Source organism: Paramormyrops kingsleyae, chromosome 7 (genome assembly GCF_048594095.1).
Source record: "Paramormyrops kingsleyae isolate MSU_618 chromosome 7, PKINGS_0.4, whole genome shotgun sequence".
Taxonomy (NCBI): domain Eukaryota; kingdom Metazoa; phylum Chordata; class Actinopteri; order Osteoglossiformes; family Mormyridae; genus Paramormyrops; species Paramormyrops kingsleyae.
This window is the reverse complement of record NC_132803.1, coordinates 5,898,579-5,922,974: the sequence shown is the minus strand read 5'-3', so window position 1 is coordinate 5,922,974 and position 24,396 is coordinate 5,898,579. Positions and strand designations below refer to the sequence as shown.

Sequence of the window (24,396 nt, the reverse complement as noted above, 5' to 3'; positions counted from 1 at the left end):
CTCTTGCTGAAATTAGATCATGAGTATGACCGCAATTATAGCAAACAACTTTTATGGGTTACTGAACTCCAGTTTCTTCCTCAGTTTCTATGGTACTGACCAAACCATGTAATATTTGGGCAAGCTTTCATTTTCTATTATACATAAGATGCCTTGGATATTACCAAACCTGTTTCTAAGACCCGTGGAAAAGTACTTACCTTTAAGCATTTATTCTAGTAAATGTACCAGGCCGTTCCTGCCCAACAAAGCTAGCTTAGCTGTAGTGCCCCCTAGTGGTCCCAGCGTAGGTCGCTCTCCAGCGAACGGATGGTCCGTCGAATATTGTCACTTGCGGTTTTATTTTCTTGAACCCTTCATTATTTCAAAAGTCATATGTCACGGCTCTTGTAGCTCCACAGACAGTGTGTCCCGCTAACAACGCAAATATCCTGGGTTCACATACCAGGGGGGGTACATACACATTGTAACTCCTCCATGTATTTTAAATCGTTTCGGATCGTGTAAGTGGATATATTGTAATCACATTAAAATACATTAGCAGCGCCTACTGAACTGAGATTACATTGTCGAACCTCCTCTGGGAAAATGCCAAAACTGTGTGGTCTTAGCTATTGCAAAGTGGCTATCAAGTTTGCAGAGAGATTATTAATTTGGGAGATATTAAGTACCCGAAACCGTGATACATATATTTGCTTGGGGTTTAACCAGTACATCAAAGATATTTTTAAAGCCACCGCTCCATACTACGACAGATCAGGAGGCACAGACGACACTTCTCCGAAATCCAGATGACTGCTATCCAGTCTTCGATATGTAAAAAGCAGGAGCCGAAATCCTCTTTAGCGTCGTCATGTCCGTTCATTTTGCCAAAACTAGCCATCGGAATTTCTATTGGGTTTAATTCAAATTCAAAAGTATTATTATAACAAACCATTCGTACGCACATTAAAGTTATTACGCACCGGAGGAGCATTGTTGATATTTCTTAAATACCACAAACGCATATGCTCATACCCTGAAAGTAAATATTTGATTACAGTATTTTTGGAAATGAATGAGGAATTCGTGCGGCTGTCGCTTTAAGGAGCGGACGGCCAATCCAAGATGGCGGCGTCTCCGTGCGGCGCACTGTCAGGCTTTTCTAGATAAAAAAAAATATATAACAACTCGGTGGAAAGCAGAGGAGCTGTGGAAACAAAAGCCGGAATACAAATTCAAGAAGATGAAAGCTGATTCCGGTATATATATTATACACTTCACGTTTGATTTTGGTAGGAAGTGTACAATGATCTTGATCGTTAAGTCTGTAAGCTCGGTGCAGTTTTTTTTACGTTAGTGAATTTTTTAAATTGTCATCGTGTCTGTTTTTCTTCCCCTTTTTCTCTCCAGTAGGATAAACGATCGGCTTCTCATATGTCGAGTAGTCAGGCCGGTTGTTTTGTATTGAGGGGTCGATCATAGCTAACGGGGCGCTTACTTTGTACTGCATTCGTGTGTTCAGCACTTTACCAGCCCAGTACCAGCTAACCAGCAGCTCGATGATGGTTAAAAAGGGGCCACGGCTAGTAAATAATTAGACACGTAGCCGCTTAATAGTTTCACTTTCTATTTATGAGATTTTTAGAAGCGATTAAATGTTCTGTGGTGCAGTCTTACAAGTTCAGTGAAATGTTTTTTTTTTCCAGCCGTATCCATCAGGTGTTTTTATATTTATCCATTTGTTCCCCATATTTGTACACACAACTGATTTGTCGATGCATTTGGTTTAATATTGTGTTTTTGGCAAGGTGTGCGGGCAGATGGTCGGGTCTTTTTGGAAAAGGCAGCTAACTAAATTAGTTGGGGTCAGTATGAAAAAGTCCCTGCGGGGAATTTTCCTACTGTACAAAATGCCATTAAAAGGTAATATAAATAGCTCCAGTGCTTCTAAACGGAATTGGCTCATCGCTCTTATTTTCTGATTAAGCTGATTTAATTTGATTGGTAAACTAAACAAAACCATTGTTGTCTAACTGATCTTTATATATGTTGCTTAGTAGCTTGCTGCTTCTTGTTTATTTTGGATGATTTCCACCAATTAATTACATCCCTTCCTATATTTCCAAGCAGTACCGTACGTGTATTCTTCCATCTTTTTAAAGACTAGGGCAGGGAGTAAAGGTGTAATCAAACGTGTTTTACTTGTTTAATAATCGTACAGTGATGGTTAATGTACTTTACTTTAATGCAGCTTATTTGCTCTAAAGTTACATTGTTTTTAGATACAAGATTGTTAGTAACTGTAATGGGGTAAACTCCTGTTATGGTATGATATCTTTACCAGGAAGCCCTTTGACACGGATTGCTTGATAGCCTTTCCTGTGTGACTGAAGTGGTATTAGGCACATTCTTTGCATTGTATGATTGAGAATAAACTTCCCCAGTCTGCTTACTGCTGTTTTTGGTGGCTTTCTCGTGACGCAGCAGTCAGTCTGCTACTGCTGAACAGCACAAGTCAGTTCTCTTTTTGAACAGACCGTCTCATTTCTTGTTAATTAGATCCAGGTCTCCCAGGCACAACTACAGCTGGACCTCAAGAGCTGATCAGCACCAGGCACAGACAACAGCCATGTCTAAATAAAGAAAACCTGTTTGAGCAGAGTGCTGTGATAACTTTCCACATGTTTGGAAGTACTTTTTTTAGCTTTTTTTCCAAGACCGTAAAGCACCTTGGTTTAAATCTGAAGTTAATGTAATAAACTAGAGCATATTACTAACTCAGTCCCCCGTGACTCTGGACGGTGTAAGGGGTTAGAAAATGGATTCTGTGGTGCACAGAGTAATTGTTCCATCAACATTTTCTAAGTAAAGTATCCTTGTTAAAACTGAGGAAATGTTTCTTATGGGATTGTACTCTTCTGCTGAGATAACCAGCCCTTTTTGTAATTAAGGGCCATTCTGTAGCATTTCCTTATCCAACCATTTTGAGATTGCGATACGGTGTCTTTCTTTGTCCAAACCTTGACATTCTGCTGTCCAGTCACGCTCCCTTACAGCACTGATTACACTGGTATACAGTGATTTTGGTGCCAACGATGTCTAAACGGCTTTATATTAAGTTTATGGTGCTGATTAAGAATATGACTTCGGTTTTGCCAGATTGGCTCTAGTTTCTGAGATATTTAATAGTTAATTAATTAACTAACGCAACACGTTTGAAAAGCATTCAGAATTGCAAGAATATTTTTATTTTAGTTACAACTAGTAAGTAAACAGTCTAACATCATACAAAAAAGAAATTAAAAATATTTAACATTGACAGGAAAAAGTTATGTATGATTTGAAAAATTAACACAATATTAGTTATTAATTGTTATTAATGTCAGTGCTTCAAAAAAACGCTGTTTATGCGATTTCCTTTTATGTGTGTCATCAGGACAATCACGTTGGAGACTCCAACAGTAGTCTGCCATCATGTGTATGTCCCATCTGCCTTGATATCTCTCCTCCATCACCTTCATATCCTGGTGGAACCTCTCGCCTTGTTCCTCGCTGAAGTCTCCAAGGTTATCTGGAGATCTGTTTAAATGCCTATGGAGATCTTTATGTTCATATTAACTCCCAAATTTCTGAAGTTAGCAAGCATATCTTGCACCCATTCTTCATAATTGTCTGCTCTGTGATTACCCAAGTAGTTCTTCACAACGGAGACAAAACTCTCTTCCAGACTCATGAACGATTCCAATTTTACCAAATGCATGAATGACACTGATGTCATTCATGCATTTGGTAAAATTGGAATCGTTCATGAGTTTATGAATCTGAGGACCATCAAAGATTCCAGCTTTTAGTTTTTCCATGCTCAGTTCAGGAAATGATCTACAAATGTACTTGAAGCAATTTTCCCGTTTTGTCCAAAGCCCTAACAAATTGCTTCATCAATCCCAGCTTAATATGAAGCGGTGGGAGAATGATTCTGTTCTTGTCCACCAGCGGCTCGTTGATGATATTCGCAGCCGCAACAATCATTTCTTCCCATGACACTTTTGTCCAATGACCTTGCTTTGCCCTGCTATTCCAGAGGCACATGCAGCATGGGTATTTTGTGTATCTTAATATGTCCATTATCTCAAAAACTAGAACCAATTCAGCAAAAGTAATGTGATTTTTGAATTCAGCACCCTCAAAATACCCTAAATCCATAAAAAAAAAAAACCTTGGCACCTGAAAAAAAAAAAAATTGTAGACCTGTGTTATCATTTACCAGACTTTTAGAAGTTGGTGTTATAATTTGGCGAAAACGCCAGATAGTCCACAGAGGTGATACATTTGGGGAAGGTTGTTTTGTAAGAGAGAACTTTTTCTATCCCGAGAGAAACGCTGTCATGGCATGGCTCTTATTTTGTAAGATGATCCACTCGATGTTATCCTTAAAAGCATTCCACCTTTTTCAGTGTTGTTTTTATTGTCCGGTTTTAGTGAACATTAAAATACGTTTTATATGTATATAAAATACATTTATGCTGGTCTCCTTTGTGACGTACTATGGTAAATGCTGAATAACATGGTCATAAACCCGGTTTGGATGAGGTTTTTACTAATAGCTGAACTTGCTTCTTATTATCTATTTGCTGTGGAAAAGTTAATTTTCCGATGCCCGATTGATGGAGCTGCTTCATGCCTTGCTGATGTATTTGTTTAATGGTTGTATGTGTGCCTTCATGCTTCCTGTCCCATCTCTCTAGGTGCAGAGGGCTGAGTGTAGCCTCTCTTCCCCCAGGATGGATACATTCTTCAAGGCCGCTGTGTGCGATCTGGACAAACTTCTGGATGATTTTGAGCAGAACACAGGTCAGAACTGCGCAGTGAATTAAAATAGATGTTTATCTTGTGTAAGATTATGCCAACTTCTTAAAGTATTTAATGTGACGTGTACTTCAGTTACTTTTTGTGTGTTTTTTTTTTCCATACATGTAGAGGATGTAGACTGCAAATCAGCAACACTGACATTTCCTTCCTCCACTGTGCTGTTCCTTTCTGCCTATGATTTTATGGGACTAACATCTTGTTCCCCAAATCTATAGACTCTGCAGCACTACATGATGTCAAAAGCCAAAGCTACAGTTCCCCTCTGAGAGATTGTGGTCCTCCAAGCTGTGACTCCTACCAAAGAGATTTTGAAGTGACAGGGAGACCTTTGACAGATGTGGACCTCCTGTCCTCTGTGGACAACAGGACAACTAAAAGCATAGCGCCGCCATGTCCAGACAGGGCACTGAAGCCTGTGTGTGACCTTGTCAGTGATACTGCATCTGCCAGTCTTCTTCGGGCAAATAGCCACGATGCTTTTAAAGAGCTGGACAATGCTGAGAAGCAGCTTCAGGAGGAGCTCTTGGTGGACTTTGAGTCTCCTGTGATTTACCTGCCTGGCAATGCATCGCCAGTGGGTATTAGGAGAACTCATGGAGAGGAATCACCTGATAACGGAGCCTTATTGGAATCGGACTCTCATGACCGTCTTGCTGTCGGAGAGCTTCCATCGTCGGTCAGCCTACTGGACATAATTTTGCCGGCTTCTTCTGAGAGTGCCGGGGAGCCCCCGAGTGCGGTGTCACCAGGTAGTTCGGAGGCCCAGGAATCTGTGAAGAATGAGTACGAGGTTCCTGTTGAATGTGCGGAAAACATTGCAGAAGATGACGAGCTCCTCTGTCCTGCGGAAAGAGAGGATGTTGTCGGGGCAGTTTGTGGAAGCGGTGCAGATGATGGGGAGGGGCTGGTTACAAACAACATTGCTCATTCTCATGAGTCACCAGTACCTAGTGATGGGAAATGTGACCATCCGGAGGGGGCATCCAGGACTACAGGCTGGTCTAACAGCTTATGTAGTCAGACTCCTAGCTCTCCACGGCAGGAGTCCTCCCTGTCCTGTCTCCCAATGGCTGTGTCCATGTGTGGATCTCTGGTGTCGTCTTTGGATTCCCAAGAGCATGAGGAAACAAGGATTCAAAAAGAACCAGAGGTCGTGCTGTCAAACTCCCAAGTGATAGAAGTCCAGTCTGACCCAGATATCCATCAGGTTACCCTTCCAGTTGATGATACTGTAAACCACACTAACACTGATGCTAACTCCAGTGAAGTGGTAGATGAATCATCTGCAGACTCACTGTCAAAGGTGACATCATTCCATCATATGATCAAAACTCATGAATGTTCTGTAGCTCCTTTGTCACCCGATGGCTGCCAAGACTCTGGGAGCCTGATACAGGAAAGTCTATCTCCTTCAGCCTGTGAGGGTCCAAGTACACCTCCAGATTACGCGTTTGTGGAGAGCTTCCTCTCTGAGAATGACCAAGGTGCCCTGCTGGTGACCGATGAGGAACTGGACGCTTTCTTGATGGGGCAGAAGGATACCACTCCTGTGGGCCCAGAAATGGAGAAATGTGCCGACGGGAGGGTTTTGGAATCGAATGGGTATGGTGCAGATCTCCATAGTTTTTCTCAAGATGGTTTCCAGGAGGAAGAACATGGAAAAATTAAAAGTCACCAGGACAGTGGTACCTACAAGGATAGTAACCAAATGCTTCCCTCTGTGGAGGAAAGTAAAGACTCCAGCCCCTCTTCTCAGTCTCAGGACAGTAGCCCTTGCAGCCCAGATCTTGATAACAGGTCTAGTTCAGAAGAGCTTATTAGTGATGTGGGCCAGCTTAATTTTACTGCTAGTCAGCATCCTTATTTTGGAGGAGCAAGACCTAAGCAGTTGTATAATCAGCCACCTAGAATTGCCTCAGCTTGTGAGACTGAGGACCATGGGAGGAGTGAAGTTAAGGATCTTCATATCCCTGGAGAAATGTTGAACACTACTCACTCCTCTCCTGCCACAGTCCCAGTTGCAGAAGACCCCAGCCAGTGTACAACAAATTCAAGCTACCCTTTCCAGGAGAGCTATGAGAACAGTGTCGATTACGATGAGCTTTCGGAACCGCCTCCTTACTCAAAGGACGGGCCCGGTCTCACGGTTGACCACCAGCATCTGATGAAGGAGGCTGATGGCCTCGGTGTGAGACAGCCGCCCTGGATTCCGGATTCGGAGGCTCCCAATTGCATGCACTGCCATCAGAAGTTCACCTTCACCAAGAGAAGACACCACTGCAGGGCTTGTGGCAAGGTGAGCTCCTCAGGCTTCTTTTGCAGGTCGAGGACTTGCGGTCAGTCTCATCAGCTCGGGCCTCTGACATATTTTGGTATTTGGTGAAAAGGAAATTTAACCTGAATACATTTAGATATTCATACAAAAAAATAGTGACATCACTGCTGTATTTTGTCATACTCAGTGTTAAATGTTAGATTTTTTTTTAACAACGTTGATGCTTATTCTTAGAAATTCAAGACAATTTACATATGCAGTGAGCTGTTATCTGTTTTTATAGTTCTGATTTTATCATCACAGGTTACAACAGTATAATTTGAATTGCAAACATAAATTCATTACAGTACGAACCACAACGAGACGTATAACTGTCTTGGCTGTTGGGTCACGCCTTATTCCCTGTTCATTGCAGTCCTGCCCTATGCAGAATCTATGCAGAATTAAATTGCACATTAAATCATCTGTATGTTTCCCTCCCAGAGCTATTTTAAGTGGATATGAAACGTCAGCAGGGTGTATTTTTAGTGTCTGCTTGTATCTTCCCTGGCAAGCAGAGGCTGCAGAGAAAGCATTTAAAGGCAGTAATCAGTATGGAATAATAGGGGCTTTACCCTGCATTGTCTCCATCCATCACCCTGGCCGTTATTTTCAGGTGTACTGTGCAGTGTGCTGCAGCAGGAAATGCAAGCTGAAGTACCTTGACAAGGAAGCCAGAGTGTGTGTTATTTGCTACGATATCATTCAGAGAGGTGAGATTTTTATTTTTATTTTTTATTTTTTGATGCCATTACGCAAGCTGGAACATTCTCTGTCTGCTTTGTTTTGAACTGCTCCAGGCATGGTAAGATATTTACCTTCAGACCTTTGCTTGGGTAAAATGTTGTAAAAATTGTATTATACAAGTTGCTAGAAATCTGATTGCTCTGAAGCTGCTAGGAGGCCCTTTGACAAGCATCTGAACGTGCATGACGTTTAGGATTTAAGTAAGGTGATGATCATCATGACAACGCATCTACTGTAGGTGCTCATTTTAGAAGAGTATTTGTAGCATTAGCTGATTTAGAAGTGATGTGCTAGGTTTTCAGAGCAGTACCAAGAAGTTGTACTTGTTTCTGTATTTACCCAAAGCTAAATTTGGTAAAACAAGAGGTCATTTTATGTTGCTTTTTAATGGAAATACATTAGCAGAATCTGAACTGCAAAAATTAGCATGACGTCCTTTTAAAACGAATATATTTTAATAAGAGCTGAAGTATTAGCCTTGCCTTTATTTTTTAAATTGTGTGTATGTTCAGTTCTGTACGAAGAACTAGCTTTTCCAAAACTTCAACTGACTCAGCAGCTTGTCCTGCCATTTTTCAAACGTAATGCGTCATGAACAAAGGGTCCCTGAAGCTCTGCCTTGTTCTGATGTTTTTTCATGAAGTGTGGAGCCGATCCTGCTGATGCATCCTGATATGCCATGCGGTTTGGGCTTTTAGGGATACTTTATTTTATTTTGATGGATGGACGCATTTACTTGCCGTCTTCGGCATGTCTAAGCTGTAGAGAACAACAGAAAGATGATTTTATCATTTATCATGCCTGGTTGTGCAGGGCTGGAACTCCTCAACCCCGTGTTTACTGGTCTTAGATCATCAGCAGAGTTGATAATGTGTCTTTGTCCCAGAAATAATGCAGCAGTTGTCTCTGATGAGTCAAGTGGCAACAGATGTGTGGAAGACCAGTTTGATTCACATGAAATTTAATTGGTATGCTATTGTAATGTGGGTTTTTAAAAAATAACTGTGTTGTACCACAGTCTGAAATATTACTTATTTTTTATTCCAGCTTTGTTGGCATTTCTCAGTGGTCTTTATCTCTTCTTATACGCTTGATAATGAATTTTATTTTGTATTTAGCTCCTGTAGGTAATGCGAGTACCTACATCAACACACTTTGTCATCTTAATCCATTGAGGAATTTCCAAACCTTTGTAAATTTACTTCACTGTAGCTACATGCATTATTAGAAATAATGTGTCAAAAAGGAGGACGATTATGTCGCTCCCATGGTGTTTTCTAGCCTAACAGACTTGGTAACATTCGGACTTAATCCTGGAAGTTGCCTCGGGGGTCTGAGGTAGTTTGTGCTGTGACTTTGCTGCAAATGTAACACTGTTTAAGTATCATATGGCTTAAAAGTAGTAATACACACTGTAGAGCATTATTGTAATGTTACCCCATAGATGTTTAAAATGTTTCTCTTGGACAGGATCACTGGAGTTGGGGCATGGTTAGGACTTCTAGTCATCCTGGCAAAATGTCACTGTGGGCCCTTTCAATCTGGGGCCCCCCTTCAGTGGTTTTTGCAGGGCGAGTTGTGGCTCGACCGTAGGTATCTATGGTCTTGGCTGGGGGGCCTGAATCTATTCCAGGCAGCACTGGTCACGTTTGGGGGGGTTACTGAAATAGAATAGTATGGATGGGATGCCGGTCCATTGTGGGACATGTACATTCACACCCTCCCACATGACAGGCAAGTTAAGTAATGCTTAACTAATGCACATACTAACTGTATGTCTTTGGAGACACGGGGAGAACATGCAAACTCCACACAGACGCAAAGCTGGCGTGATATGGAGTTCGGTGCTTTACCCTTCCGTATCGCATGCTAGGAAGTTCTGAAATTTCTTCAGATCTCATTCGCGTGCTCACGTGCTGCCCTCATTCTCTTAAGCAGCGGCACACATTTCGGTGACTTGTGATTGAGAAAAGCAGCCAACGTGGGATATGGATTTTCTGTCCCTGGGGCAGTTTTGAATTGAATCCCAGGATTTTCAGCTCTAGAAATTATTAATGGCAGAATATTGCTGATAGTTGTGGGTTTCCCAGTGTCTTTGGCTGCTGCCTGGTAAGGGTGTGTAAAAATAGCCCCCCGAACATCTGGCCTGTGTTTGGGTTGTGGGGCTGAGAGACTCGTGTGGGTTTGCTAAAGTAGGTAACTAGTACGGTTCCTCCGAGGTCTGTGTTTGAGGGGCATAGCTCCACCTAAAACTTTCTTCATGGAGTTGGTCTACTGTGGAATGGAGGAACCTCTTTCTGCATCACCCCCGTCAGGTAATCTGCACTTTTTCTGGTTTTGGATAAAACGGTAAAGGAAGAAAAAAAATTGAAATAATGCCCTCAATGAAATGGCATAATGACAAAACTATTTTATTCTGAATTTATCGAATCAGTCAAGCTTAAACAGTCAACTTCGTAAATGAGAAATTGACCACAAGTCATTATTTCTTAATGGTTCGTATGTTTGATTATTGTTCACATTCTGACTACACACATGCACCAGTATGTCAGTTTTCACCACTGGTCTAAGAGCCAGTGCTGTGCGAAGTACAACAGCAAGACAGTTTGTCATTCGTCACGACCTGCAGTACAAGGTTAAACTTCAGCCTGCTGTCTTGCTAACCTGCTTAACACGTTAGCAGAGTTCACAATGAATCTTTGTCTCATAAATAATGCAACAGATGTCCTTGATGAGTCACTGATTTTTTTTTGGCAAATGAGTTCTGCTTTTAAAGGCAAACTGCCATTTTTTTCTTCCTCCTTCTTCTTCTTCTTCCATCATTAGATTTTTATTTGCTAAAGTCATAAAACTCGGAGCCTTGTGTCCGATTATGAACCTTGCTGAGTAGCTATTCCCCCCCCGGTGCCCAGCCCTGCAGCATTACGTGGTGAGGCGGATGGTGTGGCTCTGCTTGGCCGCTTGTGGTGGGCGGAGCCCCGGCTGTCGCAGGCCACGCCGGAGCTGCCCAGGTCCTCTGGCGCTCGTCCGGGGGGGAGGGTGGGGTGACGGAGAAGCCAGGTTGCTGATTTGCTCCTTTGGAGACCCGTCATCTTCGGCAGCATATAAGACTGCAGAGGGCGAATGTTTGGAGCGAACAAACACACATGCGTGCAGATTGAACATGTTAATATTTAATTGCTCCTGCATCTTCTGTTCTATGCGGTGTGGGGTGGGTCCGGCGATCGTGTAGGAAAAGGCGGGTGGCTTCACTCACCCTAGAGCACGTCTGTCCCCTCCCCCTGCCCCCTCCCCCCCCCCAGCATGGGCCCCACTGCATCATTCTCGCCTCCGCTCTGCACACGCAGCTCCTAACTCAGTTGTGCCATGGGCTGGATGCGGGAGGGAGGAGACGGAGGTGAGGTAAGCATGGAGGAACATCAGCGTGGAGCGCCGACGTCGTCTGTTCTGTGTCGCTGCTCTTTATCCCATGGGCCGTTTGTGGTGCTAATGATGATGATGAAGATGGAGAGTCGGTCCGCCGATGCCGATTCGGGGCGTTTTACTGCATGGGGCGCCAGCTCACCGAAGGGCCTATTCATCCCTGGGTCGTTAATCCCTTCGCTCCAGGCCGAAGGGTAGGACTTGTCACACCACAAAGCAGGAAACAGCCTCTTCCTTTATTTTTCCTGTTTATGTTTTTCGCTGTTTTTGCAAAGACACTTAAGGTGATGCATCTACTGTTAATGTAATATGAGCTGTCATCTGACTTCAGAGCTTCTCCTTAATATTAATTAAACGGAGCTAATCTGACTAACGAGTTAGTTGCTGGAGTGTTTGTGTAGTGAGTGATGCCACTTTTCTGTGATTATGAGTGGTAATTGCTGTTTTAAATAATAAAAAATATTTTGTGTCTATGTAAGGTGTGGCTGTAGCAGTAGGGTCAGCTGGCCTGTCTCTAGGCCTGGCATGAAACATAAGCACTTGGTTTTGGCTCGACAATGAAGGCTTTTGCGTCCGATCTGTCCTGTGGGAGCAGTGACTCTCCGCTCTGTCTTACACGCGTCATTCGCTTTCACCCTGTTTGTTTGCTTATTTGTTTATTTTGAGCGCAGCCGCACCGGAGTATCGCCAGCTTGTCTTACCGTTCGATTTCTGGATGTTTATTTGCGGACCCCGCTATGTCTCCAGAGTCATATTTCAGATAAAGCTTAATAATTACGGTGCAGATTATTCAGTGTGTTTCCCCGCTGTGTTTTTGGGGATGTTTTGGCACGCAGCTTCCGGTGCTGTGATGATGCCCCCTGACCTCTGTGGTCTTTAGCGTGTAATCAGCAGTAGAAATGACAGCATGAGTGGCAGTGTGTCTTTAAGAAATTCCGTCTGCTGTCACAGGACCTGGATCCCAGCTTCCCTGCCGCTTCCCCCTTTCTTCCTCCTCCTAAGCATTTCAGAGCATCAGCTTTGTGCATAATCAGTTTGTGGGATTATTGCTGTTTAGTTTGGATTAGATGCTTGCTGGTTGTATGTCATATTATCATTTTAATTCTATTAGCGGCAGCTTGTACATTAGAATTCCCTTCCTGGTTTTAATCCCAAAATAAAAGCTACCTTTGTCCTTTGAAAAAGGTGTTTAAACGGGGAATTATTTTAGTAATTCACAATATAATATATGATCTAGCTATTGAAAGCCAAATAATCTTGTCAATTAAATAGTTCAGTTAAAAACTGGTAGTTTGTTCCAGTTTCCAGCTCAGAATTATCACTTGATTGTGCAAAATGCCAGGAGACCTGGTCTCGCCTCTGACCGTGTAGATGATACATCTCATTTGTATTAAACATTGCAGTTTGATGATTTCATTCTTTGTCAGTGTTCTATTGCAATGACTAAATACTGCGTGCCCAGCCTGGCAATCATGTTTTCATTGTAATTGTTCTTAATTTTATGTTTTTATGGTCAGATTACTTAAATTCAATGTACAGACTGTGTCTGTTTAATTTATCGGCCATTTAGCTTATATGCTTCATAGTAAAATGGAGTAGAGCGCATAGAGTGCATTTATACCCCAGTGCCTGTTCATTTTAAGGCCTGTGGTGGAAAGGAGCTCTTAGACAGATCTAGTATTCTATTTCTAGGCACTAATATTTCCTCATAGTTCTCTGCTCTAGTATTTCCTAATAAACGGGAAAGCGGTAGTGATGCATGCCCCTCTGACCTTCAGCCCAGGCCCTGGAGAGGATGATGAGTCCCACAGGCCCCAGTCCCAACCCCAACGTCCCGTCCGAGTACTGCTCCACCATCCCGCCCATGCAGCAGGCCCGTGCGGCTGGCACGCTTAACTCCCCTCCGCCTACCGTCATGGTGCCCGTGTCTGTGCTGAAGCAGCCAGGGACCGAAGGTACGCGCTGCTGGGACGGTGCGGGCCAGGGGGCGTGTCCGCCACACTCGCGTTCCGCCGGCTCCGGCTTCGGCTGCAGTCGGCTGCCTCTGTGGGAAACAGCAGGAGTAAATGTCTTCGTTGATAATGGGGAAAAAGGTGCAAATGCGTAATTCGTATCATTAATAGCTCGTTTAAGCTAGAGGCACGAGTTTAGATGAGAATCTGCACGGAAATGAGTCTGGCGCCTTAAGTGTAGAGTAAATACCTAAAGGATCCATGCATGCAAGGATCCCTGTCTGGTGGGCAGAGTAATAATGTCTTACGATGAGTAACGACTTACCGGTTCTTTTATTTCTTTCTTTATTTTGTAGGTTTTCCACGGGAGCAGCGGAGAGTCTGGTTTGCCGATGGCATTCTGCCGAACGGGGAAGTGGCGGACACCACCAGACTTTCTACAGGAACCAGGAAGACCTCCCAGGAGTCGAGCCCTGTTACTCTGGAGCCAGCAGTGGTAAGCTGGAGATATGACCGCAGCTGTGTAATTCGGCTGTGTGGCGTTTGCCTTGTGATCTGATATTTTTGTATGGATGGAAATAACTGTGTGTCCCTTGTTCTCAATCGTAGCCTGGTAGTCAGCCAGCGAACCCCACTCATTCATTAGGGGAATCCCCTGGAGCCGGGGGGGTGCCAGCGACCGATGGGGCACGTGGGGGAGCCGTGGTTGGCCTGGCTGAGGCAGACTGCCCCCCAGTTCCTGGGCCCTGGGGCTACAGCCTACTGTGTCGTGTGGGAGACCTTGTGACAAAGAGCCCCAGCCTGGTGCCAGAGGATGAGGAGGGCCTGCCACCGCTGCTGATCATCACTGGAGAGGGAGCAGGTGGGAGGTGGTGCCACCACTGCTGATCATCACTGGGGAGGGAGCGGGGGGGCTGTTGGATTAGGGGATGTACCATGAAGCGGGTTCATTTACTCAGCGAGGTTTCCTGAAGTTTACTTCTGAATTTTGGTGGGTAATTTATACTGCGTATCTAACCTGCTTTGAGCAGGATTATGGGCTGGCTTTCAGCATAAGAGGTGCCACCCTAAACCACCCTGCCACCAAAACAGAGAGCCTGTTTCTGAGCCGCCCTATGAATCTGGGCGTTCCCCCGGGTTTGTTATGGATCCGATACCAAAAGGCAAATTTATTTGTGTAGCACCATTCATACACATGGGTCATTTAAAGTGATAAAACTGATGAAATGAAGTCTCGGGCAGGTAAAATACAATAAAATACAGTAAGGAAAATTACATGTATTTTAAATGTTTGAAAATTATTAAAAAGCTAAAATTATGACAGCCTAAAGCACAGTGAAATTAAAAGCTCTGAAGTTTAGTTTTAAAAATGGCTACAGCTAGAATGGAATAGAATGCTTTTTTTGTCATTGCACAGATGTACAATGACTTTTAGTGTGTCCCCCTGAATGGCGCATACAGTATAACAGACATGATCTTCAAACAAATTCAACACATACAAATGCTCTGTATATTGAGCTACACAAACACCAGGCATTACTATAAATCAATAAAACATCGAGTCCCTCTGTATGCACACATATATACAAGTTGGAAGCATATGAATAGTAAATAGATAAATTAGTTATTGCACTGAGTCCCAGGGATATTGCACTTTTGTCTCATTGCAAGCATAAGTACAGTTTTTACCATTGATGGGTAACAGTGAAAGACAGGAGTTTCTAAACTTCGAACCAGCTGGTCAGTCCCGGAGTATCGAAGGGTCCTGTTGGGTTTGTAGGCTTCAAGCATCTCTGAAACATATTTTGGGTCTATACCGTTACGTGATTTACAGACAAAATATTTAAAGTAATTTTAAATCAGCTGTATAGCTAACTGGAAGCCAGTGTAAAAACCAAAGAGCTCCGTTATCTCAGTTTTAGTAAGTAATTTTAAACAAGTTGAAATTGTCCAGTTGTCCAGACAAAAGAGTATTACAATAATCCACACTACTCCAAATGAGAGCATGGATTATTTTCTCCAAATCTTGATTGGACATCAGATGTCTGACCTTGCTGATTTAGTTTTTTTTTTTTTAATGATACAAGGCTGATCCAGTCACTGCTTTGATATTGTTACTAAAGCTTAATTCAGTGTCCAGTAAAACACCAAGGTTTCTGACGTGGGTGGTGGTCTTTTGAGGCCTGGATTTAGCAGAATCCATGTGTTAACTTGCTCTACACAATATCATATTATGTCAATGGGAGCATAATTATTAGGGGACACAGCTGGGTGTCATCATTGTAACTATGATATGCAATAGTGTTGGCTTTAAAAATCTGACCTAAAGGGAGCATATTAAGGTTAAGTAGAAGAAGGGCAGAAAGTGATCTTTGAGGGACCCCACATGTAATATCTCTCTGTTCTGATTCATAATTATACAAAGCAACAAAATAGACCCTGCATTCCATATAGGATGTGTACAGTTGCAGGTAATCCAGTCCAATTTTACAGACTAAAATTGAAAAATGTCTAAAGTTGATAACCACATCAGTCCCCTTAATTAGGGCACTCAGGGTTTGTTAACCCGGCTCTAGCAGTTAACTCCGGGTATGTAAACCTCGCTTCGTTGTATTACACCCTACGGGTCTGTGAGACTTCTTCCACTGTAATTCTAGTCCAAATGAAACAGAATTTAAAGAGAACGCTTTTCTGGAAGTAATTTTTAATAAGCAGAAGCACACAGGGACCCACTCCAGTGTCACTCATGAACTTCGTTTCAAGCTCTGGAAATGGGGAAAAAAAAAAACGGAACTACAGACTTCCTTCATTCTTCCATTTCTGTTCCTGACTCTTAATTATAAAAGAGAATATATGAACCTCCTGGTCGCCTTCGGCACAGCTCGAGTTCCGGCCGCCTGATCGACCAAAGGAAACGGCGACTCATTCATCTATGCTTATGTAAACCTTGAGTTAGACAGGAACATGCAGACAGAAATTTCTGCATTGGCTTCTTGGGCAGGTGGTGTAGGAAACTGACAGGGCCACTTTTTTCACTTTAAATGTGCGAGTGTGTGTAGAGTTACTGAGGTGTTCTGTCGCCTTTGCTGTCAAACGCAGATGTCATGGTGGAAGAACGACCAGCAGCTAGCCAGATCCTGCTGCTTCTGGAGGAAGGAGGGCCGCAACCTTTGACCTTCGTCCTCAATGCAAATCTGTTGGTGAACATCAAGATCGTTACCTGTAAGCCTAAACCAACTGTTCTCATACTTTTTTTGAGATGCTTGTTGCTTAGCTCACAATAAGAATTACAGACATAAACTGGTATATATTGATCGCATACCGCTGTTAGATATGAACAGTGACTCTTCCATTTCTCTGTGTCAGATTCTGGTAAAAAGTGTTGGTGCTTTGGCTCCAATGGCCTTCAGGCAGTGGGCCAGAAGGAGGTGGTGTTTGTTCTGCAGTGTCTCCCAGAGGAGACCAACTTGCCCAGGGACATCTTTAACTTATACGTGAGCATCTACCAAGATGCTGAGAAAGGTATGTTAGCCATGTTTTGCTTTATAGGACTAAATATTCAAAATCAAAGTCAAGATGATATTTAATGTCAATTTGTATTCGCAGTGGAGGCCTTTTTGGCTAGATGTAGATTTGAATGGGGCTGATGAAGGATTCTGTTAATTCTCTGTTAACCTTTACAGGGAAGTTTGTGGAAGACCTCGGCAACGTGACTTTCACAGAGAGCTTCTTGGGCAGCAGAGAGCATGGCGGCTTCCTCTTCTTCTCCCCTACCTTCCAGCCTCTGGAGGACCTTTTGCTGCCCCATGACCTTTTTCTCTGTGGAGTCCTAATCCAGAAGCTCGAGGTTCCTTGGGTCAAGGTGTTTCCTTTGCGCCTGCTCCTTCGACTGGGGGCGGAGCACACCGGTAATACTGAGTTCACTCACTTATGTGTAGAATCTGCTTCTTTGTTCAAAATCCTTCTTGGAGCGTGCATGTTAACAAGGCCCGCCTTTGTCTGACAGTGTACCCGAGCCCGCTTGTGAGTGTGAGGTTTCGCAAGGCGGTCTTCAGAGAGGTCGGACACACTATTATGAACCTGCTTGCTGTAAGTTTCCCTTCGCTTGACTACTTGTGAATCTTGTGATCTTGCAGAATCTTGTGATCTTTCCTATGGTGTGTTGAGAGATGCTTTTCTGAAAATCTGTCCTACTGCTGGATTGGTCTATGACATGTTCTTATCAGGGGAGAAATTTTGACCAGCTAAAATGTATTAGTCAACTAGAGCATTGTGGACCAATTTATATGAACAATTCCCAGTTAATTCCCAGTTATTTTGCTATTAAATATTTTACAGTTGTCACAATTACTCGATTAAACTCAATTACTTGATTATTTTAAAGCATTGATTAAAATTTTCCTTCTCAATTACTTGTGAATTTGGCAGAAATAAGATGGTACACACCAGATGAGGACCCCAAATAAAGAGTGAAAGGCTTGCTGAGTTTGGTTCATTTGACTTAGTAAAAATATTGTAGCACAACTTATTGATGTCTGTGCGTAGTGACAATTGCATGTACATGAAATACAGTGTCCATGCTAACCTTGCATTTCCCGCAAGCCGAGGATGGCATGGCGGTGCAGTGATTATCACTGTCACTGCATAACATCCCTTTGTGTGTGTGGAGTTTGCATGTTCTTCCTGTATGTGCGGATCCTCCAGTTTCCTTCCGCTGTCCAAAAACATGCACCTTAAGTGGAGTGCCTGAATTGATCGTATTTCACTGAGTTTGCACCAGTTGCGATGTATATTAAATATTATTATACTATGAATGATTACTCGATTAATCGTCAGATTAATCGGTTGATTCTTCGATTATTGATATCGATAGTGACAGCCCTAAACATTAAGTTCATGTATACAGGATGTGTCAATTACCTATTGGACAACAGAACATGTAACTTAAGCTTAGACTGTCTTAATGCACATTCATCATATATATTATACTTCTATAGGTGCCTCGGGTAAGAGCCAGTGGTTTACTGCAGAAAATATTCATGTAATAATGTCATATTGAGATCCTGAACAATCCACTTGGTGACTGATAGCAAACAGGTGCAGTAACTACGGCTGCTGTACTCGCATTAAAGCACATGATCTTTAAGTAGGGTAATGTGTTTAGTCTTTATACGTTGCTTTGTCACCATTTTCCCCTTTTCCTGAAACACTTCTTTTGAGTTTTGGTGTTTCTCCCAAACAGGATCTCAGAAATTACCAGTACAGCCTGCCCATGGTGGACGGCTTGAAGATACGTATGGAGATGGGCAACAGCTACATCGACATCCCCAAATGCAGGCTCAGTGAGGTGAGCCTGGCGTCCTGTGACGGCTCCTACCCTGACGGCATCAAAGCAATGAGACTGTTGTCCAGTCCTATGGAGACCAGCCTGTGATAGAACAGCAGCAGTCACCTCTCATTTAATTTCTATTGCAAAGATGGTTTTGGCTGTAATGTAGAAGCTAAACCAAGTAAAAACCTGTTACCCACTGTACTCGCGTACAGAGGGTTTCAGGGTGACAAGCAAAGACCTTATGTCCCCAAACACTAACCCATGCCTTTTTGATTCACCCCACCCTCATGGCAGATGCTGAAAGTGGTGAACACATCCAACGAACATGTGATAAGCTTAGGCGCCGGCTTCAGCCCCGAGGCGGACTCCCACCTGGTGTGTGTCCAGAATGAGGGTGGGGTCTACGAGACCCAGGCCAGCAGCAAGCCAGGGAAGACCAGGAAAGGTGACCTGCTCTGTGCCTGCTTGGCTGTGCTGCTGATCCCTTAGTATCCGTGGAAATGTATTTAGAGAACGTCCGCACGTGAAATGGCTTCCTGCAGTATTCATTGCGTTAAAATGAGAATTTATGGGGAGTCCCGTCCTAGATACTAAAAAGTGTGTTTGATGTCACTAGATAAGATATACATATTGGGAAATAGGGACCCTTGGCATGTGAATTATGAAGTGGTACTAAAATACCCACAAAGCCTGACAACAAAATGTCTGCCTGTTGCAGTGACCGGGGCCTGCTTTGTGGTTTTCAATGGTGCACTGAAGGCTTCTTCAGGATTCATTGCCAAGTCCAGCATCGTTGAAGGTAACTGCACAGCTGTAGCCAATGGCCCGTTCCTTTGATTAGCACCACGGTTGATTTCTTCTAAGCTCATGCTTGTCTTGGCCATGAACCTCAGACGGGCTGATGGTCCAGATCCCACCGGAGACCATGGAGGCTCTCCGACAGGCAGTACGAGACCAGAGTGACTTCCAGATCTCCTGTGGCAAGGTGGAGGCGGCCGACCTGAGGGAGAATGTCACCTTGCGTTGGGTGGACTGGGTGGCACCGACTGTCAAAGGGTATGGCATAATAATAATAATAATAATAATAATACCTTGTGATTACAAGCACACTGGCTTAGCCCACTGAGCCACACGCTGCCCCCCCATGTTAACTAAGGGCATGGCATGAGGCAAACTGTTAGGGTCCAAATGTTAATTGAGCAACCAATGTAGCACTATTCTCTCACAAACAGATGTGTAGCTGTAAAAGTATTTGGTGGGCAATGTGTGACTATGCCCATGATTGGAAAGTCGTCGGTCCAAATCCTGTGGTTGCCCCGTAATCCAAATTGCTCCAGAGACCCTGGCTGACCCTGCTGTAAATGTATTTGTACAGTTTCAGATGTATTACACCTACAAGTATCTATTTAACCTTAAAAATATATTTAGCAGTAATTTATACTGAAGTTTGATCTTGACTAATATTGATAAATACACTTTCCCTGCGCTGAGGTTTATACCTTGTGAGCATGTCAGTGTGTATATTTGCTTTGTTTATGTGTGTCTGGCTTTAACAGCAGCATAAGTAGCCCTGTGGATGGCAGGTCCCTGGATACTGTCCCCAGCGTCCGACTTCAGCAGGACACAGAGTTTGAGACGGATGGGAAGATTGTCAAATGCGTGGAGGTATGTGATACACTTACATTTAGCTCAGCTCCATTTCAATGTTAGGCAGTAATTTAGGATGGTAGATGTTTCAGAAATAATAGTAATATTAGTGCTAAAAATAGCAGAATTTCAGTGTTGAATTAATGTTGTGTCTTCAAAGGCTGTAATTCAAGTTTTAAAAAGGAAGTGTATATTTAGAACCATAATTGTATTTAAATATTTAGTATTCATATTCATTCTGGAAATTTGTGTATTTGGGAAGCATAGTGAGTAGTTGGGGGAAAATAAAACTAAGTTGAGCTCCATCCTCAACTCCTGAACTGCATGAATGGGGTCGAATGTCTTAGGAGTCATTGAGGTTTTTCGGTATGAGGGGTACAGCTGTATGTGATGGATTCATGTTTTAACCAATGAAAAGCCCCATGTCTCACTGCCGCTCTTCCCCAGGCTTTCGTCTTGGTGAAGGGTCTGCAGGCCCCCCCCTCGGCCTCGTTGCCGTCTCAGTTCCTGCGGGAGATCTCCGCCGCAAGTTGCAAAGCCCTCTGCCCCCACCTCGCTGTCCTCACAGGCAGTGGGATCAACCGATTCGGTCTGCGCATCTCCACTGATGGCGATATGGTAACTACAGAAGGAGCCTGGGGCATCTCCACCCAAAATTAGTTACAGCTCCATAGCAGCAAGTAGCTGCCGCTGTATTAGAAGTTTAAGATTTGCTTAAACGTGTAGTAGCGGGATTATAAACAACTTATTCTAGGGGTCTCTGCTGCGGATCCCGGGTAGGAAAGTAGTTTTGTGACACTGCTGTCAATCACACCCAAAATGGGCGGGACAGGTGAACCAGATGTGAAACGTTCCTGCCATTATTTGTCAAAGTTTTCAGGTCACTGGAGCAGCATGATTTTATTGAGGATTTATGATTTCAAAATGCATCCAAAGAGCAAACTTGACTCGGTCAATGAAAAATCTATACGAGGCTCGTCCATCATGATGTTAATTTAGAATTTTTGATTACGGTTATAAGCATTATTGGTGATATTGTCGCATTTTCGGTGTCTGTATAGCAGTAAGCAATACTTTGTAGTAAAAATAATCGCAAAAGCAAAAGAGAGGAGCTCAAGGAGTCTGGTTTTCTGATGGCTCAGTTTTCACTGAAATGTACAAATTTTCTGTCGCCCAGCTGTTTCCACGGCAGTTAGGGTAACATACGCTAGTATGCTAAGTGATATAGAAATACTTATACTAAGCAGGCTTGATATGAATTTCCGGTGTGTACCTCTGGATATATTCACATGCAGTTTGTTCTGACGACTAGGTGGAGTACCAGGCTGGTTCTGGAAGCCGGCTCCTGCCGCAGCGCTACATGAACGAGCTGGACGGCGCGCTCATCCCCGTCATCCACGGCGGCGGCTCCGGCATCCCACAGCAGCCCATGGATGTGGAGTTTATCTTCTACATCACGGAGAGGCTCTGCTGAACGGGAAGCACACTCCAGCGAAGTCTAGGCCTGCGGGAAGCAGGTTTCAACCAGAGATACTTCTAGCCCACACTGAAAAACTTAATGCTGCCATTATGGGGAAGGTTGACACCCCTCTGCAAAGAATCACATGAGGAGTGTAAGAACATTCATCAAGATCTGATGTCCAGCATTGTTGATTTAATTTTGTGATCTAGATCATTTGAAGTGATGCAAACACTTGGTCATTGACTTTTGAGTATCTCAGTGTATTATTAAACCATAGCATTGAAAATGTGTTGAATCCCAAATTTGAGACCAGGACTGACGACTAAGATTTTGTGCTTTGCTTTGAACGTATCGATTCTCAGTTGATTTCTTGTCAAATCTGGATTCTGTGGGTTTTTACTTCCAGAATGCTAATGAACGGAGATATGAAAAAAGTTACTTGACCAAAAGCTTCTAGTGTAGAAGTGCTGCTCTCATTGTTGAGATGCTTGTATTTTCATCAAAGTGATATTAGGGAAATAAATTATTTCAGATTAGTAATTACATACTTTGGATGTTTAAAGTATCTTCATATAAGCCTATAATTTTAGGTATAGAAGTGTGTGTTTGTCTATGTACCTATATACATACACACAATCTTTATCACTTTGATTTATTAGAGGCCTTGGCACATCTTTCAGTAATTGTATTTTTTGTGATAACTGTATAGAAAGATAAATTATATTAATCTCTGATGAGATTAATACCTATTTTTGAAACAATTCTGTGCTTTAAATAAAACGAATATTTTTGATAGGACAAGTAATTTTTGCAGTTGTGTAAGTCTAGCGTCTGAAGTCTTGAACACAAATAAGCTTTAGACACTAATTGCTTTGTTCTAGAGCAGAATTTGTCCTTTACCTCAGTTAAAGTAATAAACAAAGTCTGGTCTGATTGTGGTTGTTTTCTTAGCATTAATATGGCATGTCTTTTGAGATTAGTATGGAAAAGCATTGAACGCTTAAGTCATGTCAAGGGGTTGCTTGACACTTGCCAGCTGGCCGTCCTCACAGCATTTTCATGCCCCCTCACCACCAGAAACACTGTGGGGTGTTTTTCACCTCTCCCTGATGCTCTGTTATGCTACTATGTCCATTTCGTGTTTGCTTCTGCTACCATGGAGAAAATGTCTTTTCTCTGACGGCTGATTTTAATCATATGCTGGAGGGGGGGGAAAAACATGCACTTTAATATGTCTGACTGATGAAAATGACATGTTCACACTCTTGGTAGAAGGTGGCTTTCCATTTGTCACAGTAGAAAGCTGTCTTTTCTCTTTCTTTACCTTTATTGTTTTCCATGCTTGTCTGTTATTTGTTAGAACCTGAATTTTATTTGATTGGTATGAAATATTGTACCTGATTTTATGTGTCCCATGTGTTACAAATGGGGAAAATCCTTACAATTTTAAATCAGTGCTTCATACTTTATGATCTGGTTTCCAAATACCTTACATGGTCTGTTTTTTTTTTTTTTTTAGCCGGTATACTGGACTCGCTTATATTAGGTCTTGCAGATACTGGAAGTGTCTTGGTTCTGCAGTCGAATCGCAGTGGTTATAGCTGGATCAGCAGTCCGTTGGATTTACAGAATGCATGATTTTAGCTGAAAGAGTGTCATAGTCTTACATGCACTACAAGAGAGAGCTGTGTCACTATGCATTCTCCCCTATGCGTTCTCCCTCAAGGCTGTTCTGTCGAAAGTAATGAAGTCACTCTTGGCTTCTGCCAAAAATGTTCTATGTAACTCTAAAACAATGCAACTCTTAGATCATCCAGTGTTGGAGGTGTACAGAGATGACAAGGTTGTACATCAGTGTGAACAGAATGTTTCATGTGGCTTTAAGTAAAAGTTTCCACTAATAGATATTTTCATATTGAAGTTATAAAATATTGGCAACATCATGGACAAGTCACAGCTGTTTTTTTTTTTTGTTTTTTTTTTAAATGGTGAATTTCTCCTTTGTATTTATGGTGAATCATCTGGGGATCTAAGATTTTCTCAGTTTTCAAGATTAAAGTCCAATTTATTAATGGAACTTTCATTAAAGTCATAATAAAAATGTATTTTTATGCTTTTTGAGCTATTTAACTGTTTTCGTGAGTTGTATATGTACCTCTGTAAGGTTATTAAAAACCAAGTACTTTCTTTAATGTTACTGACCTTTTGAGAGTTGAGAAACTTCTTTTCAATATTAAATTTGTTATAGGTGTGTTGCATATATATAATAAAATATTATCAGAATTTTTTTTTTCTAAATTTTATGTAAGATGTATTGGTGATAAGTTGCATTTATGAATTTTTGTTAAAGCGTCATAATATTAAATTATCAGTTTATACTTGACTGAAACTGACAGTCTATTAACGGTCATTGATACTTCTACATTACCTCAAATACTATATATCCTGGACTTAAAGGTGTCAGATGTTCTCCAAAAGTACCAGTTATTATGGCTTTCAATATTCCAGGACAAACCGGAAATTGTTCCATGCTACTGTGATTCTATTTATTCGAGATCCAGTCTCTGGATTAAGAACGTCCGTCTTACAGAAAAGATGTACTTATGAACGGACTGGAATATTGCCTATAATATAAAAATGAATACAATGGTTCACAATAACACACTCT

At 42.5% G+C, this 24,396-nt stretch overlaps 1 protein-coding gene across 2 annotated transcripts; it reads left to right on the top strand.

Moving 5' to 3' along the window:
• The first annotated feature begins 26 nt into the window (after positions 1-26).
• Positions 27-23,929, top strand: zfyve16 (zinc finger, FYVE domain containing 16). 2 transcript variants are annotated; one of them, XM_023838910.2, is made up of 18 exons: positions 27-1,241; positions 4,728-4,833; positions 5,067-7,147; positions 7,782-7,878; positions 13,114-13,290; positions 13,644-13,783; positions 13,897-14,149; positions 16,387-16,509; positions 16,654-16,809; positions 16,971-17,195; positions 17,294-17,376; positions 18,530-18,634; positions 18,914-19,064; positions 19,338-19,418; positions 19,513-19,675; positions 20,176-20,284; positions 20,714-20,884; positions 21,579-23,929. In XM_023838910.2, the coding sequence occupies exons 2-18, from the start codon at positions 4,764-4,766 to the stop codon at positions 21,738-21,740; spliced, it is 4,347 nt and encodes a 1,448-aa protein (XP_023694678.2). In that variant the 5' UTR covers positions 27-1,241; positions 4,728-4,763; the 3' UTR covers positions 21,741-23,929. The 2 variants fall into 2 exon arrangements, with proteins under 2 accessions (XP_023694678.2, XP_072570238.1); XM_072714137.1 differs by lacking the exon at positions 13,114-13,290.
• The last annotated feature ends 467 nt before the right edge of the window (positions 23,930-24,396 follow it).

Bases quoted from the DNA above. Each gene is read 5' to 3' on its own strand.
- zfyve16 (XM_023838910.2), top strand. From the start codon at position 4,764: ATGGATACATTCTTCAAGGCCGCTGTGTGCGATCTGGACAAACTTCTG. The intron at 18,635-18,913 runs GTGAGCCTGGCG...CCCTCATGGCAG, and splicing joins CCAAATGCAGGCTCAGTGAG to ATGCTGAAAGTGGTGAACAC. The intron at 19,676-20,175 runs GTATGGCATAAT...TGGCTTTAACAG, and splicing joins GTGGCACCGACTGTCAAAGG to CAGCATAAGTAGCCCTGTGG.